We start from the raw sequence: 26,693 nt of genomic DNA, 5'->3' as shown, positions 1-26,693 counted from the left end.
GAGGAGTCGGGTTCTGATGATTGGTGTAAGTCTCTTGTTCAACCTGCGATGTTTGGTTGTTTTTTATCAGTTTTTTATATTATATACCAGTATTTTTATAAACGGAATACCTTCATAAAATCATGTCATTTGCTGGCATGATACGGGTTTTTTTCTTCTCATTTATTTCATGATAGTATGATACTAATTATTACCCCCTCAAGGGAGGAATTGTGCTAGATTTTCATATGATGAAGACACAATCGTTCAGTCAGATTAATTGGAGCTGGCATGATTGCTAATAGTCCTTAGTTAATTTATATATCAGTGTCATTTGTTTTGTTCCTTTTTTTTTTAACTTATTCTGATATCGGACTCAGACTTCTTTTCAAATGAGTTCTACTGTGCGAATTGCTATGTGTTTGCTTTTTTTCTACATGGCTAGAGGTGAGGTATTAGGGGTTTTTTTTTTTGGGGGGGGGGGGGGCTGAGGCCTCACAAAACATGTTTAGTTCCGCTGCATTTTTGCGCCTGTCCCAAGTCAGGAGCCTCTGGCCTATGTTGATGTTGTATGATTTTTATTCTGATCATTTTTAAGTTTTAAAGTTAAGTATTATATATTACGTCCATAATCACTGAAGTAGTACACACTTTTGTTATGGTGCCAGCTGAAACGCAGGCTCTGGATTTCTATGCCCATGTTAAACCCCTATTGGTGTTCTTCGGCCTTTTTCTGCTCTTTGGGTGGATTGTTGTCTCTTTGACATATCCCACATTTTAATTCTTAATTTCATTTCATATGAAGATATACATGTACACTTTAAATTTCTAATGTCGATTTTTCTTTTTCACTCTACATCTCTACTTAAATCTGAAGATTATAATCAACAGCCGATGACGTATTATTCATTCATTTACTGGTTAACTTAAATAACTAATCGATCCGTTAATGTATTATGGAATTGCAGTATTTAAACTTAAGAGGATAGACAAAGTGCATAATCTAGTTGCAGTCCCGACAGAATGTATTTTTTTCATGAGTAATTGTAGGCACACAGACACGTATGATCAGATTTAGTTTGCTTTGCGCGTGTCATCAGTAAATTGCGTTGTCAATGTTTACAAATGACATAATCTTAAAAGAAAGAAATACAATTAATGATGATAAGTATAAATTAAATATACAGTAACTGTTATATAATACAATTATGTTTCATAGCTTTTACTTTTATCACAAAATTATTAGATTTATTCTAAATTTTGAATGCAAACCGTTAATGGGGGTCCTACTAAAAAGGGCCCGGGTGGAAAAAAAGCGCCCTGGTAAATGAAAAACCGCCCGAGGGAAGAAAAAAATAACCTCTTTTTATGTGTATATACATGTATCATTGACATCTCCCAATTATCTTCTAGATGAGTATTTCGCCATTTTAAATAAGAACGAGTTTATTAAGGATAACGATGGTGTACATATCTGTATATACTGTTAGTAAGTTGCTATTCTTAGATATTTATATCATCTCTGCAATGGCAAACTTTATAAAACATTAAAGTTTTCTACTTCTCTTCATTACTATCAACATGTTGATACATTGATGGATATATGGAACACATGTTAAAACCAGTAAATTGATATTACTAAAAGTCAAACAATCGTACCAGTAAAGGAAAGATTTACAAATTATAGCTGTTTCTTAAATTGTTACCACAGGTTTATTTGGCCTATGGATGTACTAATAAAAGTTAAATTAAATAAATCAAGAAAAAGAAATTGATACTATTAGCCAGAAGAACATTATAGTAAAGGAACAAAATAAGCAAAAAATATTTATAGGTTGTTGGGCTCCTTAAAATGGCGGGAAAAGGATGACTTAAACTTTTACATTATATATGCAATGGTTTTATCTAGGTCTCAAATTGATAGAAAACTCTAGAATCATTCTGCTTAAATTTCGGTAAATGACGTTTTATAAGCAAGGGACGTCTAATATGAAAAGAAATATAGGAGTTATGGGGGGGGGGGGGGGGATATTTCACCCAGTATCGTAAGAAAAAAACGAAGAGTTCGAACATCTAACAAAAAGTACAAATCATCCTTGAGACGTTAGCTTGTGATTTATTTTGTTACTATTATTATTGAACATACTTTTATATGGCATGTCATGTGCTTTTATTTTGCGGATTTTGAATATATTGATGAAATGCGTTCATTAACTCGCGATTTCCGTTTTAACACAGAGCTAAATCTTGATAGATTGTACTTTTTGACGTATCATATGAATTTCAATTAAATTGTTAATCCGTTCACACACGAGAACTCAATCAGTAATTAAATTTAGAGGGTGATGTTTTAAATATTGAATATGTTCATTCACATGGAGAGGAGTTCAGTTGAACAATACGTCTTTCTTTATAACGTTGAGAACACTTCTGACAAAAAGTTATTATTGATACAGTCCACCCTCAATAATGTTTTGATTTTGCAAAGTACAACTTTTTAGAAGCAAGTTTTTATTGGTATTGATATATATACGAAAAAAGAGGGTATTTAACTTTTCAATTTCCCCTTTTATATGGCGATGGTTCTCTTGTCGCTTTGCACCAAAAGAAAGAAATGTTACCATATTGGCGATCGAAAGGATTTTTGCTCTTCTTAGTTTCGAATGTTTACCAGATATTCGAACTTCTCTAGTTTTATCCATGTAATGCCATTAAACAGTTTGCCCGCAAACCCCTACTTTTTCATAATTTAATTACATATAGTTCAAAAGGCCACATAATACTTTTCAAAGAAAAAGTCTCAATGTTAAATGTATGTAAAATCTAAAGAGAATGACTCCACGCCAAACCTTCAATGGCTCATATCTTAAAACAAGCAAACGGATCCTTCATTTTTTCTGCTTTTTTTTATTTCCTTTATTCTTGTAATTGAAATTTATAAAAGTCCTTTAAAAAGCTTTTAATTTTGAAAAAAAGTAGCAAACATTTTTAAAACAACAACGACGAAACGACAAACAACATAATAAATCACTACATCGAAAACCAAAGATTGAGCAACCGTTGAAAAACACCACCAAAACCCTGGGGTCAACTCAAATAATCCGAAAGTGTGCATAGTTTGGTCCACATCAGTCATTCGTATTGTTGCCCATGCAAGAAAAGGACCGGTTACAAGTCACATTTAGACACCTAGTACGGTTTTCTAGAATATGTTTCAATGATGGATGGATGATTGTTTCATTAATTGACACCCATGCAACATCTTCTTATATCTTTTGGATGACGATGTCATTACTGTCACATTGCATTAACAGAAACGTTACTTACACAAGGTTGCAGATACCACAGATGTCTGAATATTTCAAAAACAAATATAAACAAGCAACTAAAAAATCTTCTCTGTCCCTAGATTCACATTTCTATGATATAATACATTTCAATTGTTGGTGTACTGTCGTAAATCAAACCAGACGTTGTTAAAATATGTGTCAAAAACTAATTTGTCGACAGCAGTTTCTGATATACTAACTTGTTCAAATAAAATGGTTCTTTTTGCCCTAAAAGTATGGCTATATAAATACTCTCTGGCCTCTCACATATCAAATTTTATAACGAGACTCCCAGAAACCTGATAAAAATGTTGTTTCTGATAATGTTGGAAAACAACAACTTTAGCTTCTTTACTCTAGCAAGCTCCCTGTGGTGAGAATATTTAAATAATGCTTACTAAATCATTTCCAGTATTTTATTCCGTTGATCAAGGTAGTGGTCAACTTGGTGGTAGTGGCCGAGTTTATATACACGAGGTTACGATGGACATAGGAGGGGGGAAATGAAAACTGGTTTAGACCGGCCACACTGTGTGCCTTTACCAAGGAAGACGGTATGGAGAATGTATTGTCTTTTTTTTTTTTAACTTTTTCTGACGGCTGGTTTTCCTTGTCTGTTGTACACTGTAATGCCAATATGTTGATGCTTCTTGTTATCTGTCTATGTATGGAGACACCATTAAGACAAAAAAACTATGTTTATATAGTGCTATAGATCTCGTGTTAGCATGGTTACTTTGAGTGCGGGATATCGTTTGGCTCGAACATATTAATTTGGATGCTGGACATTAAGCAGCCCTCATCCATTATCATCATCCGCGATAGTGCTTTTTGTTTTTGCCAGTTATACATGTATATGAAGAAAAATATAATTAACTGTTTAAGCTTTTTAAACATCATCGATACATTAGCTTGATGGTAAACTCTTTAAAGCTTCACACAATTGAAGATCAAATTCCAGTAAATTTGTAAGATTTTGGTGTAATCCACTACAACTCCATATGATACGGAAAATAAAAGGAAATTTTGACAGTAAAAAACTATGGAGAAAGCCAACACGCTATACTAGTATGGTAAAGCACATAAATGTAACTACTTTCAAGCTATTTTTTAAAGAGGCCTATGAATATCTCTAAACCGATCTAATAGAGGACAGCAACAGATCCTTTTTCATTTTGAGGTGGCCAAATAAAGTCATAACATTGCAATGTTCACATTTTCAAGGATGCATTTACGTGAAATTTTAAAAATCAAGAAAATAAAATTGATACTTTAAGTTGAAAGAGCATTAGTTAAGGAACAAAATCAGTTAAAGATATTGATAGGTTATGGGGCTCCTTTTTGAGATATTTGAGTTTTAAGAAATGGCGGGAAAAGGTTGACTTGGACTTTTACCTTACATTTGCATTGGTTTTATTTGGGTCTCAAATCAAAAGAAAAGAATGTAGAATCTGCTTATGAGCTATTGAAGTCTTTAGTTTGAAGACTTTAATTTGAAAATGGGTGTTATGGGGCAAAATATTCTACCCTGTATCGCCAGTTTGGGGAAAAAGTCCGAACATCCGACTCAAATTTTCAAAACCTTACCTAAGTACATTCTTAAAATAATATATAAATTTACTATTTCCATATTGACTATAATATCAGCCCAAGGATCATTTAAAGCTAGGTTCACACTGCCGATCAGATCAACTTGATCAAGCCCGATCAAGACAAATTACGTGATCGGGAGACTGGTCTGATTCAATCGACAAGGATGTTTGGGATAGTCTACCTTACTCGACGTCGATCTGACTTTCTACCCGAGAGTTTTTGACATGTCAAAAACAATCTAGTAAGGACCGAAAAGCAAGTCACTCGAGAAGAGATCGATAATTCGTCGAGTAGCGGTCGAATTGATCGGAAAAGGATCGTGTAGAGATCGAGTTCGGTCGGATTACCAAAAAAATTACCGATCAGTACTCGATCATTTCGACCTTTGCTGGACTAAATTCCGATCATTTCCTGATTAACTCGACCAATGTGCGATCTCTTCCAGATCAAAACGACCACTCTTCGATCTCTACTCGCCCATACACGAGAACACATGACTGCTACACGATTCTCTAAAAGTGTGTGCAGATCTGATCTGTCTCCGCAAAAATATATTGGCAACATCATATTTAACTGTACAAAAATTCCTCTATGTACAGTACGTGTCTTTACTTTTGCAAGTAGGGGGAACATTTTAAAAGAGAGGCAAAAGACACCAAAAGAACAATCCAACTCAAAGGTCGAAAACAAAGCGACTCAGCCATAGCAAAAAAAGAAAACCGACGAGAAGACAAACAGCAGGCCACATAACATAGAAAACTAAAAACTTAGCAACACATTACCCAACAAAAATCTGGGATGAAGTCAGGTGTTCCGTACACGGATTTTTCAAATACGAAAGTAATTGAGCAATAATATCAGATTATTACATGGCATTTTTCATATCGCATGTATTATCAGCCCTAGGTTTAATATCAGCCCAGGAGCCGCATGGCTCGAGGGCTGATGTTGACCGAGGGCTGATAATACATGCGATATGAAAAATGACATGTTATGATCTTTTTATCATATGCTTCAACAATGGAGAAAAATAACAGATTCATATATTGATCCTTTTACGTGGTTCCCAAAAAGAAGTTCAAAGACTGAAAGTTCACGGACGTAAGACCCCAAATTTAGTACATTCGATATGAAATTTTTCTATCATATGCCTCTGACAACAGAGAAGAAAAACATTTTGATTTAGACGAATCGAACAACAACAACAAAATTCAACAATATACATAATGAACACTGTTTGGAAAGTCAACTTTTTTTCAAGTAACTTTCTAAATTATGTTTGAAACTGTTAAAAAATGCATTTACTTAATAATAATTTTTTTTTTTTTTTTTTTTTTTTTTTTTAAATTATTTTACACAATATAATTTCCAGTATCCAAATAATTGTTTTGTACACTTTTTTTGTAATGTTTCACGAAAAACGTAGCATTCAGGTGTATTTTCCGGAATTTGCCGAGTCATGATCACCGGAATGCCATGTGATAACGTTACGGAAAGGCATGTGATAACGTTCGAAGCATGTGATAAACTTTTCATATCAGCCCGCTAAGCACCAATTCAAAAAATGTGGAATTTACTTTGATTTAATGCTATTATCATACAGTAAAAATCATATGTTATTTATTCTAAGTATATGATAACATTCGTTATTAGACTGCTGACGACTAAGTTATCTTTCGAAGTTGGTTTATAAGAGCATCGATCAAGATGATATTTACCTGTTTTATGCGATATTTTCTGTTTTGTTTGTCCGTATTTTTCGTTTGTCTAGAAATGTGTGTACTAGTATAAAAAAAAAGATGTAGTACAAACTTTGGTTAGAAAGAAATGCACTCTTGATCTCTTGATAGATATATGTAAAGTTGTAAACCGTTTCAGAAAAGGTATCACTCCAGGGGATTGAAATTCTACTTTTGGTAAAATTTTGGGGTAGTATGTGACATATTTTCCCTCATTTGCAATATGTTTCATCAAATACATGGAGGTTGTTGCCATACAGAAAAAAGAAAATAAGTATCTTTAACCATTCAACTACTGCATATCAAATCTATGAAACATACTGATTACATACTTATGCACATATATTACACAAACAGTAGGCTTTATTTGTAAGAAAGCAAGGAAAAGGGGATGGTAAAGTTTAATATGTATATTGCTATCTAACATAAGTACTAATCCAGTGACAAATCTCATTTTGTGGTGTCATTTCCAAAAAAGAGCAATACAACTATCATTATATATCAGTGTCCACTACGAGGAAGTTTTTATAAGCATTGGGTTACTCTTTAATGCAAGTCTCTCATACTGCCCACATGTGGTTGGCGTGTCAGCCACTGCCTCACCTAGATTTCTCGGCGCCTGTTGCTGTCTACACCTTCTTGTTCGTCTTCTTTTCACTCTCCAAGCTCCGTTACAGCTCTAAATCTGTCTCTCTGAGCTCATACCACCTTGCCCACAAATCCAATTGCTTTATTTATATATAGATATTTTAAATGTATGATTTTACTCGGACCTTCTACTGAATATAACCAAATATACTAAAGATGTGTCCATGGGACACTGATAATACCCCAGTTATCATATATAACATTATAAAGGGTAATTACTCAAGAACGGCCACCCAAATTCGCTTTTGAACTGTGTTTTATGGTAATACAGAATTCTGTAATCGGCGTTTCATAAAATTTTGTTGAGGCAAAATAAAATTAGAGAACGGAAACTAATATTGTTGGGACGTACGCACAAACGTAAGGACGGACAAGGGTAACACGTACAATGTAATGCTCACTCCGAAGCGGCGGAGAATAAAAGTTTCGGACGTTTTTATACTAAAATAGTGCATACCCGCTTTTCCTTTTACGACCCATATACGATCATGTCAAGATCAGACTGAGATCGTGAAAAAGTTGATTTGGTCTAGCTAGTCGAGTAAAGATCGTGTAAAGATCGTGAATGGATCGGAATTATCGAATAAGTATTCATTTTGTTGTCGAGATGGAGTCCTGATGGGGTCGTGAATTGTCGAGTAAAGGTCGTGTACAATCGGATGGCGGTCGGGTAGAAGTCGTAAACAGACCCGATCAAGATATTGGTTGAGCTTGGTCGTGGAAATTTAGACCATCCGGTTCATCGAGTTGATCTGTTCGGCAGTGTGAACCTATCTTTAGGTCGAGCAATACCAAGGCCGATATGGAAAAGGACGTGTTTTAATCTACATGTACTTATCACCAATTTAACAAATGCATTAAAAAATGCAAAAAATCAATTGGTCTCTGGAAAGATACAAACATGACGTTATTCGTTTTCTCCTGAAATATTTCAGTATTATGAGCACGTTCTTGTTTGAATATATTTCCCATTTATACTTATATAGTTATCTTAAATGCGTGGATTTCTTTTTATCATATTTGATTAGGTGTAAAGTTATGACAGTCGATGTATATAATAGGTAGCAGGATAAGCAAATAGTATAATAACTGTCAAATTGTCTTTAATAAAAAGGTAAGATATGAAAACTAATTCAGGTGAGCTTGACATGTGTTTTGTTAATTTATACGCTTCTTAGTACTTTAGATACATATGCATGTAAAGCAATAAGTTTGAATAAATAGTGATGATGCAATTTACTGTCAAGGAATATTAATCCCATATACATTACCAACCCGCTGGAGGTATTGAAAATTGAGCAGGTATATCCTAGTAAGATCGGCCGCTTCGTTTGATTAAACTATAAATACGTATTTATTATAAGCAGTTGCTATTGTTACAAATTATACGTATGATAAATCTAGAGGAACTGGTCTAACAAAACTTTTTGATTGGTTTATACAAACGAATAATATACTTTTAATATATGATACACATGATATTTACAACTAAGTTTTCTCAGTTACGTCTCAGATCTAATTCTGAAATAATGTTTTTATCGTAACCGTTTCCCTTACTGTTATGCCCGGTAACAGAAGATTTGCACAAGGCATTGTGAAATATGCATATATTCTACAAGGTTTAGACACCATAAAAACGACATACGAGTTTCCATTTACGCACAATTATGACGATTAATATACCAACTTGTAATACTTTTACTATTTGCTTTTGTTCATTATCTTTTCATTTACAAAAGAAAATAAATGAATACATGATTTAACTCACTTAATCAGATTAACTGCATCTTGAGTGTTGCGTAATTATGTAATTTAAAAGGTACATGAAGAATCGTGCCACTTTAAAAATCGACTTTTTAAGACGAGATTATAGTATAAGACCATACGGAATCATTTACACAGTTATTGAAAAAATTATTAATTACTGAAAATGTAAATAGAGTGAGGGAAATGCATTGCAACTAAAGATAAATATAGTCAAGCTATTATATTTCAACACGATCAAATAATCCACAAAACTTAAGATGTCTGAGAGTGATAAAATAGGATGACAAATGCAGAGAATGTGTGATACCAGCTAACGTTAATGAGACGACAATCGACGATCAGAGTTCATACACTTAGGGGTAAATCTCTAGAACTAGTCTTGTTTGGATATGGAAAACTGAATTGGAAAGATGGTCGCAAAAATCAATCTCGAGTCTGACTGACTTAATGTAGAAGTTTAGTCTTGAAATTAAAAAAAATTGAGTGTGTAGATACTATTTTGTTCAAGGTTGTGGAAATAACATCTACGGTACTTTCATACTTTTAATAAATTTGTGAATGATGTCCTGTGCATCTCATATTGCTACATGTCCACTTTTAATAATAATAATAATACAAAAAAATGGCGGTACCTATGTAATAGAGATACTAGTACAATGGTCTAGTATGTTCCTATACAACTATAATACGTGATTTCAACACTATGAGTTTTTGTCAAAAACTACACTGTTCTATCTCCACTCCCCCATTGGATCATAATGGATTTTATTCGTCTAGTAATAGTTTAAAGAAAAATAATTTACTATTTCTCATGTATTTCTGCTGGAAGATAATATCTTAGTAGTACTATCAGTAAATGGTAAGCACGGTTCGAACTCAATTTAGTATGAACATTTTTTAGCAAATCCAGCAGTACATAATTGGGGATATATTTCACAGTTAAAAAAACTACGGTCTTTCTCCAATAGACATATAGGAATCAATTTTTAAAACTACCTTTTTGTACTGAAATGCTCTATATCTCATTAAAAGAGGATGCTGTATTTATTCATTCAAATAATTTTTATATTGCGCTTTTAAAACTTAATTTTCCACTATAACCAAATTGGAAATACATCATTACACATACGATTCACACGACGACGTTATGCCGGTATTCTTCTTCTTATTTTTTCCCCCTTTTTTATGGGGGAAAAATAAATTTTGTAGACCTGAAAACATTTCATTTTGTAAAAAATATTTCCGTATTCATAACAACAAAATATTTATTCTATCTTTAGTTAGTAGGATATTTCATTTAACGCTATAGGTTATAGTTGTCTTTTAACATTGTATTCACATAGTGTTATAAATCAAATTTATTTGTTCAATGTACCTGTTATGTTAATATTTCTTTTTCATCAAGTTAAGCAATTTCACTTGATATTTTTAGTGTGTTTTTCTATGGTGTAATGTTACACTTCTGTCTCATGTTAGGGTGAAGATTGACGCCTGTTGAAACATTTAAACCTACTGCATTTGTTTGTACTTGTCCTAAGTCAGGAACCTGTTCATCAGTGGTTGTCGTTTGTTCATGTGGTTCATTAGCTATAATAGTGTTTTTCGTTTTTCGTTTTTTTTTTATATAGATGAGACCGTTTGTTTTCCTGTTTGATTTTTTTAATACTAGTCATTTTGAAGCCCGTTAAAGCTTGCTGTTAGATGTAGGCCAAGGCTCAATATAGAAGACAGTACTTTGAAATACCGGTATAATGGTTTACTTCATAAACATTGTAATTTGTATGGAGAATTCAACTTGTCCCATTGTACATCATACCACATCTTCTTAGTTCTATGAAGTATGGAACGATATTTACAATTATGATATTTTCATTAAATATAACCCAAAAGTTTTTAAGATATGATTTGAAGTCGTATTGGTAACAATTTATTAACTGTCCCCCTTGTTGACAGACTTATATTAGGGTATATTTATTTTGTTTAAAAGAAACGTTTATCCTTTGTATTATTAATATAGTAATACAGATATCTATGTGTGAAACTATTCAGAAAAAAAAACACGACAATAAAAAAAAAATGAAAATATCGGATACTTAGTTGGTCCTGTTATTCCTTTTATAACGTAATACTGAAACATTCAGGAATCATCCCCTTCCAGGATGTTACAAATTGGTGTACTAAGTCAAGTTTTCAAAAAAAAATGTTGGCATTTTAGAACATCAGGATGGAAGATACGAACTATCTACGTGCACAAGGTTACAAAGAAAGGGTAGTAAATTGCGGACTGAGGTACGTAGTCCGGGAAATAAAATACTAACGAAATCTCTTTTAGGCAAATGAGTTATAGATTTCATTAAACTAAACTTCTTTTAATCGAGTAATTAAATTGAAGGAAAGAAAAGAAAATCGAAAAAAACTCACTCTTAGCCACGGTAGTACGAACGAATTGGCAGCAGTTGTTTTTAGTTTGACAGAAGAATATTAGAAGGTCAATTCAATAACACAGATTAACAAGTCTTCAAGAAGTTTGTTTTGTTTTCGAAAACGTGCTTTCCTTTCTTGAAGTATATTTTTGTTCTAAATACACAAATACTTAACAGATATTCCGACGAAAGTAAAAACGTTATGACATAAAATGCATAATATTGGACTTCTGTATTAATTTAAATATCTCAAAAAGGTTATACAGTTCTATCATTATCTTAAAATTCAAGACTCTCTCTGTGTATCATAAATCGGCTACTTAAGCTGTGATAAACTCTCTCAATTCAGCAAACCACCCTTGGTGTAAAAATTTGATCAAAGACGTTGAATTGATATGACTGTCAGTATAAATATTATATCTATTATCACTTAAGTATATTTAATATATAGGAGACAGACACTGTTTATAGATATGTAAAGTAGTTGTTATAATCTTTATCTCCTATTTTGTCGTTTGTCAATTTCTATTAAGTAACATGCCTTTCTGTTATCAATTTGATGTATGTACTCTTAAGTAAGTTTGACATAATTTATGAACTGTCAGATCATGAGTTCAGTAGGATACCAGTTTCTTATGTACATTCTTTAACTATTTTCTTGGAACTCTCATGAATGATGCAGTACTTTAATATCTACCTAATTCTCTTATGAGAGTTTGCTATAAATAAGAGTAATACATTCCCACTTTTGGTGTTTTTAGGTTCAACATACGTTGCTGGGTATCGTACTTTCGTCTCCTTAACATTTAATTAAGGGACAGTAATTATTATTTGATAACAGCAAATAGAAAATATTTTATGCATAGTCAAAACGAGAAGAAAAAATCATTAATGCATCTAATGGTTTAGTAATGGGTTCGGATGTACTGGTATAAAAGACATGAAGTTTAAACCGTCTTAGGGGAATGATATTTGATCAGACATGCTAGCCATATTCAGATCTTTGAAACAGTAATTGTGATCATATGAAGAGAACATTGACTTACATGTAGCTTCCTCATAAATTCAAACTGACTCATTGACTTGTATATTTGATTTACTAGGGTGAGGGGTCGTATGCATTTGTACCATATATAGGGACTGGGTTAAGTCCCAAGTCAGGAGCCTGTAATTCAGTGGTTGTCGTTTGTTTATGTGTTACATATTTGTTTTTCGTTCATTTTTTTTATATAAATAAGGCCGTTAGTTTTCTTGTTTGAATTGTTTTACATTCTCATATCGGGGCCTTTTATAGCTGACTATGCGATATGGGCTTTGCTTATTGTTGAAGACCGTACGGTGACCTATAGTTGTTAATGTCGGTGTCATTTTGGTCTCTTGTGGACAGTTGTCTCATTGGCAATCGTACCACATCTTCTTTTTTTTTTTATATTAAATTTAGTATACCGCGACCGGTTTCCTGCTTTGTTCTACCTTATTTATTTCCATCTTCTCCGCCACAAATGTTTATAGCAAAAACAAATTTTAAACATACTTGAATAAATTAAAACTTTCCACATACGATCAAATATGTCCACAAATTGTTAAAACAGCTAATTTGATAAACTATTTTCAATTTCTACGACCAATATAAAAAAAGAAGATGTGGTATGATTGCCAATGAGACAACTATCCACAAAAGACCAAAATGACAGACATTAACAACTATAGGTCACCGTACGGCCTTCAACAATGAGCAAAGCCCATACCGCATAGTCAGCTATAATAGGCCCGGAGTTTACTCTGCAATGAATCTTCATTTTGAATATTATGTTTCATCAACTTTATGGGCCTAAATGAAAAATAAATGTTATCAACGACACAATCCTCATTATACAAACAGCCACTTTATCATTGAAATGCCACAAAACTTAAGAACACCTTTTGGACAACAATCTGTTTCAACGACAACCATATTAAGAAATAGTAAATCATTCTTCTTTCAATAAATTGTGAAACTTAAACGATTATATTAATATACAAAGGCAAAAACCATTTGTATGTTGTTGGCTACAACCTTGATGTGATGTCATAGATTGAGTTTTTTTTATTTATTAAATAAAACTTCAGTGAAAAATGTACTTAATAAGCGAATAACTGATAGTAAATGCATAATTTTTCTATAAACCTCGGATCAATTTCAAACAGAGATATATTTATTCAAAAAGATAGAAATATGTGTCCTTTTGTTAAAATTTATCGTTAAAAAGTATTTTAAAGCGAGAAGATGTCATTTAGCAAGGACATTTACTTCTTAACACCACGTAGGCTGTAATGTATTAATGGACATCAAATTGGTCCATATTCTCTTTTTAAATCGGTTAAATTCTAATTTAATTCTTCAATTGAATATCAATATTATATAGCAACTTATACTGTCATATATAATTGCCATTTTAGATTAAAGTGGGAAAATATTGATCCTTCAAATGCGATAATTGTTTATCTTGTTTCCATAATAAGTGCTTAATGCACTTAAGATTAAATAAGTGTAAATAAAAGTCGATAAAAACCTTATTTAGCACGATATTTCTCTTCTTCAACTGCTTTTTACATACCAAAGACTTCATAATAAAGTTTATTTTCATGCGACTATAGCGAATTTTTTACCCATTTATTTTCAAGAGAAATAGTTTTTTGAGCTCTTAAAAGCAATGTCCCAATAGTGAGAAATTTATAACAGATTTTCTTTGTTCTTTCTTTAATATGCACGTCTAGTATTTGTTCAATATTCAAAATTAAAACAGTCTTTCAATAAATTTATTATAACACCATTAACAAAACGCTGTTATAAATTAAATTACTTGATTAATGTTGACTTTTCTTAAAAAAGTAATAAAAAGTAAAACTTTTGATATTTGTGTTGCGTATTTGATGTAAATTGTGGATACCTTTCTTGTTTCGGGTTTCCACGCAACTACCCCTTACAACGACCACGAACCGATCACCTGCTGGCTTAGAACAAAACACAAATCGTATTGTGATTACTTTAAAACGAAAAGATTATTCATTCTAGACTAATAAATTAGGACTATTTCGAACGTGCGCACTTGAATAAACTTTTATTGCGTAATTAGGAAGATCTTTTTTGTATATCTGATGTATTAGTTAAACTTTTACAAGAGCATTGTCATGAATTGTTGTATATATCGTATGATAAATGGATAATGACACTATTTGTTTTGTTTAATTTGAACATTTAGGCATTGTAAAAGTACAACGCATTACAAACTAATACTTATAATTGAAAAAAAATAATGTTTCAATATAAATCTCAAGACCTACAGAATCAACATGAGTCCTTGGCACTTGGATTTTCAATAGATACAACCAGAACAAGAATTAACAGGAATGTAAATAAGGAAACGTTAACACTACATACATGATTTATTTTAACTCAATAGATGCTAATTTCTAAATGACCGTCTGTCTTTGCTTTTCAGTTAACTATAGAAGCTTCCTCCTTAAGATTTGACACTTTTCTAACATTCATTCGATAAACTGAAAAAAACTATGCATCGATGGTATCATTGTACTTTTTTATGCCATTACAAATTTAACGCTATTAACTATTTTACCATGTTTTTGAAGGTTAATATGGAGTTGTTTTTTTGTTGTTTTTGTCTATAATTGTTTTATATTATATTGTCCGTGTTACTACGCCATATGATATGTGTTGCTTCTCATAAGTTTCGTTTTGTTTCTTCTGAAATAATCAATTGATACTTGCTACAGACAGAATAACCTTTCAGTACTAATTTTTAATTAATTGTTAAAAAAATGACGACAACTGCATAAGGTTCAATAGATTCATTAAATAGAAACGCTGGAATAATACAAATAATAAGTTTACCGTCTTCAAAGAATATCAAATTTCTTTTTTTTTAAATGTTATAGTTATTGAGATATTATATTATAGGTTAATTTTTCAAAGCTTTCTAATTGACCCTTTCCTTTTGAAACAGACCTGTAAATGATCTACGCGACTTCTTTTGCTTTTTGTTCCGTTCATAGATCATGAACTTTTCTATTAGTTTTTAAGCCACACACAAAGAGTCACTGAGTTTACTTGCGGTTATTTATTGACACTGTAATTGCTTTTATTCTAAAATTCAGTCTTAATTTGATACATAATACTATATAATACATTTATGACGATTTTGTCAAATTGATTTTTCAGTGATGTTATGTAATTCCATTGATTTTGATTTTAATTAAAGGTGTTTTCTAATGTTATAAAATGACAATTTAAACATCTGAACGAAAAAGACAAATAATTCTAAGTGTATACATCGACCATGTTACTCATGTTAAACAACGACGATGAAAACCCTGAACATCTATGGCCAGGAAAATAAACAATATACGGCGCCAAAACAATCTATCATACATCTGCAGAAAATTGTATAAAATTTAACAACGAAGAAGGGCCCACAGTGGATATGTGTTAAGCCATGGCGTTGTCAGTTTATTTTTGTCTGTTTGCCTGTTTTATTTAGCCATGGCGTTGTCAGTTTATTTTTGTCTGTTTGCCTGTTTTATTTAGCCATGGCGTTGTCAGTTTATTTTTGTCTGTTTGCCTGTTTTATTTAGCCATGGCGTTGTCAGTTTATTTTTGTCTGTTTGCCTGTCTTATTTAGCCATGGAGTTGTCAGTTTATTTTTGTCTGTTTGCCTGTCTTATTTAGCCATGGCGTTGTCAGTTTATTTTTGTCTGTTTGCCTGTTTTATTTAGCCATGGCGTTGTCAGTTTTTTTTTGTCTGTTTGCCTGTTTTATTTAGCCATGGCGTTGTCAGTTTATTTTTGTCTGTTTGCCTGTTTTATTTAGCCATGGCGTTGTCAGTTTTTTTTTGTCTGTTTGCCTGTTTTATTTAGCCATGGCGTTGTCAGTTTATTTTTGTCTGTTTGCCTGTTTTATCGTTGTCAGTTTATTTTTGTCTGTTTGCCTGTTTTATTTAGCCATGGCGTTGTCAGTTTATTTTTGTCTGTTTGCCTGTTTTATTTAGCCATGGCGTTGTCAGTTTTTTTTTTGTCTGTTTGCCTGTTTTATTTAGCCATGGCGTTGTCAGTTTATTTTTGTCTGTTTGCCTGTTTTATTAAGCCATGGCGTTGTCAGTTTATTTTTGTCTATTTGCCTGTTTTATTTAGCCATGGCGTTGTCAGTTTATTTTTTATCTATGAGTTTGAATGTTCCTCTGTTATCTTTCGCCCCTCTTATTTAACAGTAGAGTCCCATATGTGTTACCAAAGACATTATAGTGTATTATATTCTCTGGTGTTACTTCTAAAACTATTATCGAATAGTAAAATAAAAATAACTTGACAAGACGGAGAAAACCAATACAAAGAAACATGTCTTGTACAGCAGCATAATTATATACTTATATGTTCAGATTAGATTAAATGTCTACACCAAACTTAAAGGAAAAGAGTCTGTAAGAAAGCTTATGACTCCCAGTACATCGTCCGATATATATTTTCACAATGTGATTGAAACAAAGGCATGAAAACGTCATGAAGGCAGTACCCCAACAACACAACCAAAAGTTATAATCGAAATATAGTCATTCAAAAGTCTATATCGACTTTGGAGCTACTAGTTTATGTATTGTTGCTAAATTATGTATTGTTTAACAATGTTATATACGATCAAAACAGCTATTTTAACACAGCTTTTGGAAAAAAAATATCCTAATTGTTTTACCCAATAAATTCAAATTCATAAACATAAAAGAATGAAACATTGTTTTATCCCATTTGATCAGCAGTTTTGAAAAATGAATTGAAGATTCGATTCCAATACAGCAAGCATGAAATTCAATCGCCATCTAAAAGTAATATATAATAGACTTTTTTATAGTTTGGCATGTGATTTCATATTTGTTTAATGATCCAACTATATTCAAAGACTGATAAAAGGAAATGTGATTGTTTTATAGGAAATCAAATATTTTTATTGGCTTTCACATGCCTGTGTTGTTTAAATTCTAAATTATAATCAACAAATTGAATGTATTTATTTACATGAATAGTTAAATCATTGTAGTCAATTTTAACAAATTCTAAAATCGATTTTCCACTATGCGGTGAAAAAATAACTCTTTACATAAAACTGCAAAATGGAAACTCTTAAAAATTCTAACGGCAAACCTTGAAATTTAACTTAAGACTTTTTTTCATTCGACAAAAGGCCGATGATATTAGGTCCTCAATATTTAAGTTGTATGATAACATCAAAGTTCTGCTGATTTGAAATTCTGCACTGTTTTTAAACCCTTTCCATGGTTTTGACTATTTATTTTACATTAACCATACACTCTTGTCTTGTTCTTTTTAATTGAAAGTTTCATATACATTGTACCATTGCTTCGATACAAGCTTGGTTTACATAATATAAAAAAGAAGATGTGGTATGATTGCCAATGAGACATCTCTCCACATGAGATAATGTATTTTATTGCAAACTCAGTTTATCAGCCTTTTAATTGTATTAAAGTTAAAAAATAGTTAGCCATTCTGTTAAGAACAAATTGTGTTAGATAAGTTGTACTGTCCTACATTTGAACTTAAAGTTATGCAGTTTATCAAATAAGGTTATTTAAGATTTCTTGCGTACTTCAATCAATAATCCATTTACAAAATTTATATATTACATTTATATGTCATAAAATTTCGGTGAACTTTAAAATAATTTTTGCTTTATCCTTTTGTAGTCATTTCAAATTTGAAAAAGAAATCGAAATGATTCAATAGTCATAATGAAATCGAGTGTTGTACCATTGTACTTAGTTATCTCTTTTTTCATATTTAAGCAGATGTTAAAGTGTAACAACAATAATATCATTATGCGTAATTAAGGGCATATCCAACAGTTTCAGGGGAGGTAATAACAAACGTAACCGTCGTCTATTGTTCCCCGTAATTTCACGGTGTTTCAACGACGTCATAATGGCCGTCTGGAAAGGGCGGTTTCTTTCCTCAAAGGAAAGGACACGGCGGGAATCGGCAAAAAACTCATACAGAATATTAACAGAACTAGAACTCAAAACTTAAAAGATATCTTTGTCCTTTTTGTCTATTATAAAAGAACTACAATTATCTTAATCATTACTAGACCATACTCACTTAATAAGTTTCCGTTTTATGAAAATTATCTTCAATACAGTAGAATAGAAATGCGTAATGATTTATTATTGTATAGCAATATAATATTTCCCACAGAAAGTAACCAAAAGTTAGCGTGCAATAAATTCTAATATTGAACTAGTGCAATAAATCTTCAAAATTCATGACGTCATCAACGACAAAATCTTAGTTTAAACCAATGTTTACTTTTAAATATTATATTGCTATACAATAAAAGGGTTATTGCATGAATATTGGGGAATATTGTCCCTCGTAGAACATAAAAATTATATTGCACTCGCAAGCTCGTGCAATATAAAATTCTACTCGGGACAATATTCCCCAATATTCATGCAATAACCCTATATTATTGCATTAGAATGCAACACAAATTGTAATTAGTTCTTTACCAAACTTTTCCGAGAGATTGTCATTCAGGATAAAAAAAAAAAAAACTCAAAGTTTGGTTTTACTTGAGAAAGATGAAAAAAAATGGTTTCTTGAGAAAAATAAAATACGGCGTAAAACTAACATTTATCATGCATCTAGCTTTGCGTTGAAGTGCTAATATATTTACAGTAGCTCTTTAAATAAATACGACCTTTAACCGGAAAACAATGTAAAACAAAAGATGACACAGTAATAAAAAAACCATTGAACTAGGAAAACATACAAGTGGAAAATATCTGACGATTTACTTATGTATGAGGGAATAAATATAATTTAACAAACAAAAAACCAGTGTAGGTCTTGACTAATTAGACACGCCCTCTTAAGTCAGCGGGTCCATAACAGGATTGGAAAAAAAAACAGCCATCGAAATACCATAATTCGAAATTGGGGGGTGGGGGGCTTATAGCGTAAGTCAATATTTTGATCATTATTCAACTTTATCTAGTACGGCATACATTTTACCGCTAGTACACTCTTTATATCTTGATAATGTACATTTATCAATCATTTACTTCAGATCCATTCTCGCCTCGTCGTAAATATGCGTGAGATATTTGCCACTGGAGCACGGGAGCAATCAATTCATCAGTTTCATATAGTGATGCATAATCATTAGTTCTAAACTGATAAGTGTCTCAAACAGTACTCCAGTTTGGGTATTTTATTTTTATTTTATATCTTATTTCTAAACGAAAATTTTAGAATTTCTTTCCGCATCTTTCTCTTTGAATTCATTTGTTTGAATAATCAATGTCTACATCAGTGGTTACATTGTATGCAGCCAAACTATGTAGAGGGAAGTAGAACAGAAAACAATTTCCATTGTGTATATATCCAATAACTCATATATTGAAGCGTTATACCACGGCAGTTAGGCTCGTTTATGTGGAAAAATTACCGTGTCAATTTCATATACTTATATATTGTAAATATGTCATAAAAGCAAAAACACACGAAAAAAATGGCCACAATTTATAATAATTACATTAGATGTATGTTTCATTATAATATTTTATTCTGATTGGCTAACTGCACATCACGTGTTATTTCGTAAGCAGTTGCAATGCTCAATACAACTTTTCACTCATGATAACACGTGCTCCAACAATAAAGTGCACAGGTGAATTAAATAATAAAATATATAAAATTCGTGTTTTCATGATCATAGCTAAAAAATGTAATTATAAGTATTGAATGCTTCTTTTTGTAACTTTATAGGGTTGTAAAAGCGTTGACCGTGCGTACATTTTTAGAATGAAGCGCTTCCGCGCTTCATACAAAATGTACTTCGGTCAACGCTTTTACACCCCAATAAATTTACAAAAAGAAGCATTCAATTCTTAAATAACATTCAACATTTTTCGGCCGTTTCGTTTATTCTCCAAGTTAATGTCTTACTGAACTGTTTTGTTAATCAAAGTATTTTTTTCATCTACAACTGCAAAAGGCGCAACAGATGCGACTTATTTGAAGATTCATGTGACCTTTGTTGTTGTTTATAGATTTTATTCGAAGTTCGTATATCGCTTCAACCATTTATTAAGATGGTATTTTAACGTATAGATAGCGAGAAACTCTCCTTACTCTATGCGTCTGATATTACGACATTTTTATTTCGACTAAACGAGGCTGCAAATTTATACATCTGAGATATATATATATACACGTAACTGTTGGACGGGAGCAGTCCAGAGATGTGAATATTTCTATACCCAATCAATCCTTTTTTAATGAAAAAGATTTTAAAGGTATACATTAATACGACAGCAACCCAACGACACATATAATTCAAAAAAACACTAAGAGTCAACATACAGATTTTTTTTATAGCTAGAAGCCTGTAAAGAAAGAAAAAAACAAAACTGCAACATGAATATATAATATAGAGTCGGAGAGATTTTAGACAAGTATTTGGTTGCAAAATTTCACATGCTCTTTATTGATTTCGATATGTGAAATTATATAGACAGTGTAATATAAATCAGTGTAAGAAAAACACTTCTTTGTAAAGTAACGGTAAAATAAATATTGATTATGGATGACGGACGTCAAGTGGCATATAAAATGAATAATCAGAACAAAAACATCAAATGTAAATATAATATGAAAATTAACCCTGCTTTGTTCTATAGACCGACACACAGAAACGGATTTCTAACGTGTAATTCGTTTGTTTTAAAAGGGGGATGAAATACCGTATACCAGAGACGGGGACTATTTTAATAGTTTGTAATTCCATGCCGGTTTGCTAACCAGAACAATTCAGTCCCTCCCCGTAATCGATCTCTCCTACTTGTAATCTTAGATCGGCGGAATATATAACGACTGAATTATTCGGATTAATTGTTTGCATGTTTCACAATTTTGACGAACACAATAGTAAAGCTAACTGAATTATTATCTCGTACAGATACTGGTCCATTATAAAGAAGAAGATGCGATATGAGTGCTATCGAGACAACTATCCAACAAAGTCAGTCTGCAACAACGTCGCACTGCCTTTGAAAAATTAGCGGGGAAATATAACGTTACGTCCCGAAACGTCTTAATTTTTGGCGCAATTTGTGAGGCTTACGGAAGGGATAGAGTAAACAATATTATATTACTGGATTTTTCTCAAAAACGAGTATGGTGACAAATATTTTTCAAAACGTTATGACGTTCCATTTTTTTCAAAGAATAACATATCTTACTTTGGTCAAATCGACACCGTTAGAAATATTTAAAAAAATCTAAAATGTGCATTTCAAATGTACATTTCTTGCCGTTTTGGGGATAACCATGACGTTTTTGGCTTTATTTGAGTAAGAATTAATTCTTTAAATGGTAAAGTTAGATTTTTCTAACCATCTTGAACTATCTTGCTTCAATTTGAGCCACATTATATAAGTATATGTTGATTAAAAAATCATATTTAATTTTTTTAAATAAAAAACGTTTGTTTCTTCAAAATTGCAAAAATGTCCAATTTTCAGCAGTATTTTTTGAAAAAACGAAATCGACAACAAATATTTTTTTTGGCAAAATTTTATTCTCTGTCAATTGAGGAATGAAATATCTTTACGGGAAATAATTCTCACCGTCAAAAATAAACTGTTGGATATGCCCTTAACAGGTGAAAAAGTCATAAAGTTTACAAGCAGTGTGAATTTGAAAAAAATAATCTTCAATTGGTTCATCTTTTCGTATTTGTCTTGCAACAGGTCCGACCTTTAGCAGACTTCATGAGCGACACCTTTCCAAACACATAGGATATGTTCATGACATATTATGTCAATTAATCTAAACGTCCTCAATCATACTAGAAGGTGCAAGGTATATCTCGCGCAAAAGCACTTTAGGGGTTGTACCCAACACCAAGTTTTTTAAGCGTATAACTGCTGAACGGAAGGGGGCAGAATTATCAAAGTCAATGTCAAAATAACTACTAATATTTTATGGGACGAGGAATAATTCAGGGAATAATTAATGGGACGAGGAAGAATTCACGGATGCCATCACGAGTTGGTTGACCGTTATGGAATAACCATTTCACAGATGATATCGGATATGTTCCTAATGTCGTAACTACAATACCCGTCCCTTTTCACGAATGTGACCTAACGAATTAGACTATTTACCAGATTTGTAATAACATAAGTAACACGACGGGTGCACATGTGGATCAGGTTCTGTTTACTCTTCCGGAGCACCTGAGATCACCCCCAGTTTTTGGTGGGGTTCGTTTTGCTTAAGTCTTTAGTATACTATGCTGTGTCTTGTGTACAATTATTTGTCTGTTTGTCTTTTTACTTTTGACCATGGCGTTGTCAGTTTATTTTCAATCTGTGCATTTGACTGTCCCTCTGGTATCGTTCGTCCCTCTTTTATATCTCTTTTTCTGCAATGGCATTGTCAGTATGTGCTCGACTTACTAGTTTGAATGTCTCTGCGGTATCTTCCGTTTATTATGTGAATACAATCTATTAGTACTGTGACCTTGCAACTTTCAAAATTATGTTTAATGAGGTAAAAGAAGTTTTAAAAAATTAGCCGCTCGAGATGAGCAGGAATAAAAGGTTTCCGTAGGACACCATATGGCCATATAGCCGAAGAAGGTTAAGACACTTACATGTCTGTTAAAAATAGATAATAGTTATCAAAAGCACCAGGATTATAATTTTATACGACAGACGCGCGTTTCGTCTACATAAGACTCATCAGTGACGCTCAGATCCAAATAATTAAAAAACCAAATAAATACAAAGTTGAAGAGCATTGAGGACCCAAACCATACCTTTCCATGGTCAATAATCTGCATGATCGTCATCAATATAACGATAAAATTAAATCATTTAATAATTGTAAAAAGCTATAAACAAAAGTTTGAAGTATTTTACATGCTAACAATTCTCAATTGATTAATTCAACATACCAATATATAACGTGACATTTATAAAGCATGTTGACGGGTCATTAATGATGAAAGTAATATTAAAATCAATTATAATTGAAATTTTATTCTTTCCAAGAACGTAGTTTTAAATGTTTTCTTTGAAAAGTTGAGCTTAATACAACACAACAATATTGTATTTCAATTAACACTACCATCTCCGTAAATGTTTTCAAATTTCAGTTCCTTAATGTACACTTGAGGCATTTTTATTGGTAAATGTTCAAATTCTGATGTATATATATAGGTTAAAGTATAAAATATTACATTTATCGCATACATGATAAAAAACACTTTTTTCGGCTGGAATATTGTTTTGATATTTCTCATTTTTAAAAAGTTAGTTTAACATTATATAGTAATATAAGATATGCATGTGACAGCTATTGAAATAAAATGGTAAAAAAGTGTTACCTATGGACCTGTGATATATGGATATTAGGTTAGTAAAGACGAATTATCAACAAATACACAATGCCTTTTTGTTTGTTTTCACATACGTTGTCAAAATAATGGAATTTTATACGACTGTCATACAAATGAGAGGTTTAGCTAGCTATACAATCAGGCTAAGCTACATTTTGTAGCTATAAAACCAGATTAAGCTAGCTATAAAACCAGGTTTTATCCAAAATTTTCTACATAAGAAAATTTGTGTACCAAGTCAGTAGTATAGTAGTTGTTATCATCCAGTTGATGTGTTTGATCTTTTGATTTGGGAATTTGGCTCAGGTATTTCCATTAATAATGTTCTTTGGAGTTCGGTATTTTCGTTATTTCACTTTTTACAGTAAGGGCTTTGCGAGGAATGTTAGTTGAACGAGTGTAAATTCTTATATAGACTTGAATTCTTCTCACCTGCCTAAACATTATACATAATTATGTTTCATTACACAGAATATCAGTCGAGACACGACGGTGACGAAATATGAACGAAACTCATTTGATAAAAGTAAATACATAGCCTCAACATCTTTTTTGTTTTGAGCACCAATGAGTCGCGTGTAGTTATAACGCGACTGTCGTACCAAATTGTAAGTCTGCTATCTTTGGTGAGTTTAATTTTACCAATTAACACGTAGGATACTTCTATATGTTAAGGTTAAATATTATAAAACAATAATAAAAAAGGGGATAGGGAATGTGAAGGGAATTCAACTATTTAGAAAACCTTCGATAAACTTTAGATTGAAGAAGTTAATATAATTTCGCGGTCTTAAATAGTAATTACATTTATATTTTTTTATTTTCAGTATGCTGCAACTGTATGATATCCCTGACAGCAACGCCATTGATTAACGTATTTACCTCACATCCGGGCTATGATGGACATGTGCGTTATCCTGACGGGTATGCAATAAACATTTATATTAAAGTTTAGTACTTTGCAAAGAAGAATGTTCACGAAAGGGTTAAAATTGGCCATAAATGCTTGATGTTTTTTTTTTTTAAATCGGGCCAAAAAATAAATAAATTCACTTAGAAATACCGGTGATAATACTGTTAAGACCAAAATATATTTTTTCGAAACCTTCCTTTAAAATGTACGAAGCTCTGAAATAAACATTATATGTATTTAAAGGTCTATTTTGGTAAAAAAAAATAATACATGAGTTTGATCGTTTTGGCATAATTAACCTTGGTAGCCATCAACGATCTAAAAACAACTTTTAATTATATTGATAAATTTAGTTGGAAGCCAAGATTTTCCTAAAACTTTTAGGTATGAAAATTTCACTAAATCGTCATATTTGGACATATTTGAGAATATTAATATGTACTTTTATGAAAAGAACTGATTTATTTAGCATTAAGGCTTTTGAAATATACCCATTCACGAACCAAATGGTGACCGTTTTGGTATTTTAAGATAAAGTTGATATTTTAGGCCAGTTTGTGCCATAGGTGAATTCGCATATCAAAACTCCAATTTGCGTTTCCTACATGTACTTGTGTAAAACAGATTATATGCAATTAATTGCAATTTTTGTTTGCAGGAACTATACTCAGGACTGGTATTTAACAACGAACTGGATCAATCACACCATAAAAATACACTTTGCTACTTGTTTCATAGAAAATTCTAAAGGAGTCTGTTTGTTTGATTACCTTTACGTGTATGATGGTAAATATCTGTTACAGTATATATACTTTAGATTGTGTTGAAATTTTGTCACACAGTATACTTCTCTGTTTTAGGCAAAATGAATGGTACCATGTTTATTGCTATAAATCAAAATGACAGCATTTTTTAATTTCTTTATCTATTAGATAATTTATAAAGCAATACAAAAGGCAAACATCCTAATCCGTGCACTCGATTTTAAGATAAATACATGCGTTTGACAATGAGGAAGTTTGAAGGGAATATGTATCTCTTGATTTGTCATCTAAAATATATGGGTAAATACTCAAATCAAATTTTTTAACTGTAATTAAGGGGGGTATAAAATGCTACAGTGACGGTAAACAAAGATAGCTTTGAAAAGGAACAAAATGTAGTGGCTATTGATTTAGTTTTTACCGACAAGGGTCAGAATTTGGTGTGTTGTTCCTTTCAGTGATCTAGTATACATTATTGTTTACGGACCTGGTACAGGTAAAGTCCTATCCAACAAAAATTTCAAAAAAAATTAAAGAAATTGGTTGGACCAATACAGATATGTTATATACGTTAACATCTTTATAGAAAGGAACGCATCTAGAGAAAACAGTCTGCATAAATAGAACATTCACTAGGGAATTTTTCGCTGCATTGAAGACCTATTGGTGACCTTCTGCTGTTGTCTGTTATATGGTCGGGTTGTTGTCTCTTTGAAACATTCCCCATTTCCATTCTCAGTGTTTACTTAATTTGAGTATTAGTATTTCAAGGCTGTTTATATAGGTAAAATAGTATTGTAAATTGTACAATGTCTTTTTCAGGGGCGAACTCCAGCAGTCCAGAATTGCTGAAAACCTGTTGTGGAGATATACACAGTGCATCTTTAGAAAGCTCTACCGGAGAGATGTATATCTTGTTTGAGACAGACAATACGGTAGGAGATACTGGTTTTGAGATCGAATACTGGTCTAACGGTATCACAACGACAACTACGACAACAACGGTAGCACCTACTACAGGTAAGCTTGTGGAACATAATGCATTATCTATACTTATAAGCAT

At 32.0% G+C, this 26,693-nt stretch overlaps 1 protein-coding gene across 3 annotated transcripts in view; it reads left to right on the top strand.

The window, feature by feature from the left end:
* Positions 1–26,693, top strand: part of LOC139485164 (uncharacterized) — a 42,250-nt gene that overhangs the window by 3,401 nt on the left and 12,156 nt on the right. For all 3 annotated transcript variants that reach the window (XM_071269390.1, XM_071269389.1, XM_071269388.1), the window contains exons 2-4: positions 24,781–24,877; positions 25,525–25,652; positions 26,453–26,650. In XM_071269390.1, coding sequence (XP_071125491.1) covers positions 24,781–24,877; positions 25,525–25,652; positions 26,453–26,650 — 423 coding nt within the window. The remainder of the gene's footprint in view (positions 1–24,780; positions 24,878–25,524; positions 25,653–26,452; positions 26,651–26,693) is intronic.

The sequence above is a fragment of the Mytilus edulis genome, chromosome 8 (genome assembly GCF_963676685.1).
Source record: "Mytilus edulis chromosome 8, xbMytEdul2.2, whole genome shotgun sequence".
In the NCBI taxonomy this organism is placed as follows: domain Eukaryota; kingdom Metazoa; phylum Mollusca; class Bivalvia; order Mytilida; family Mytilidae; genus Mytilus; species Mytilus edulis.
Note: the sequence above shows the minus strand (reverse complement) of the source record. Positions and strands in the feature narration are given on the sequence as shown.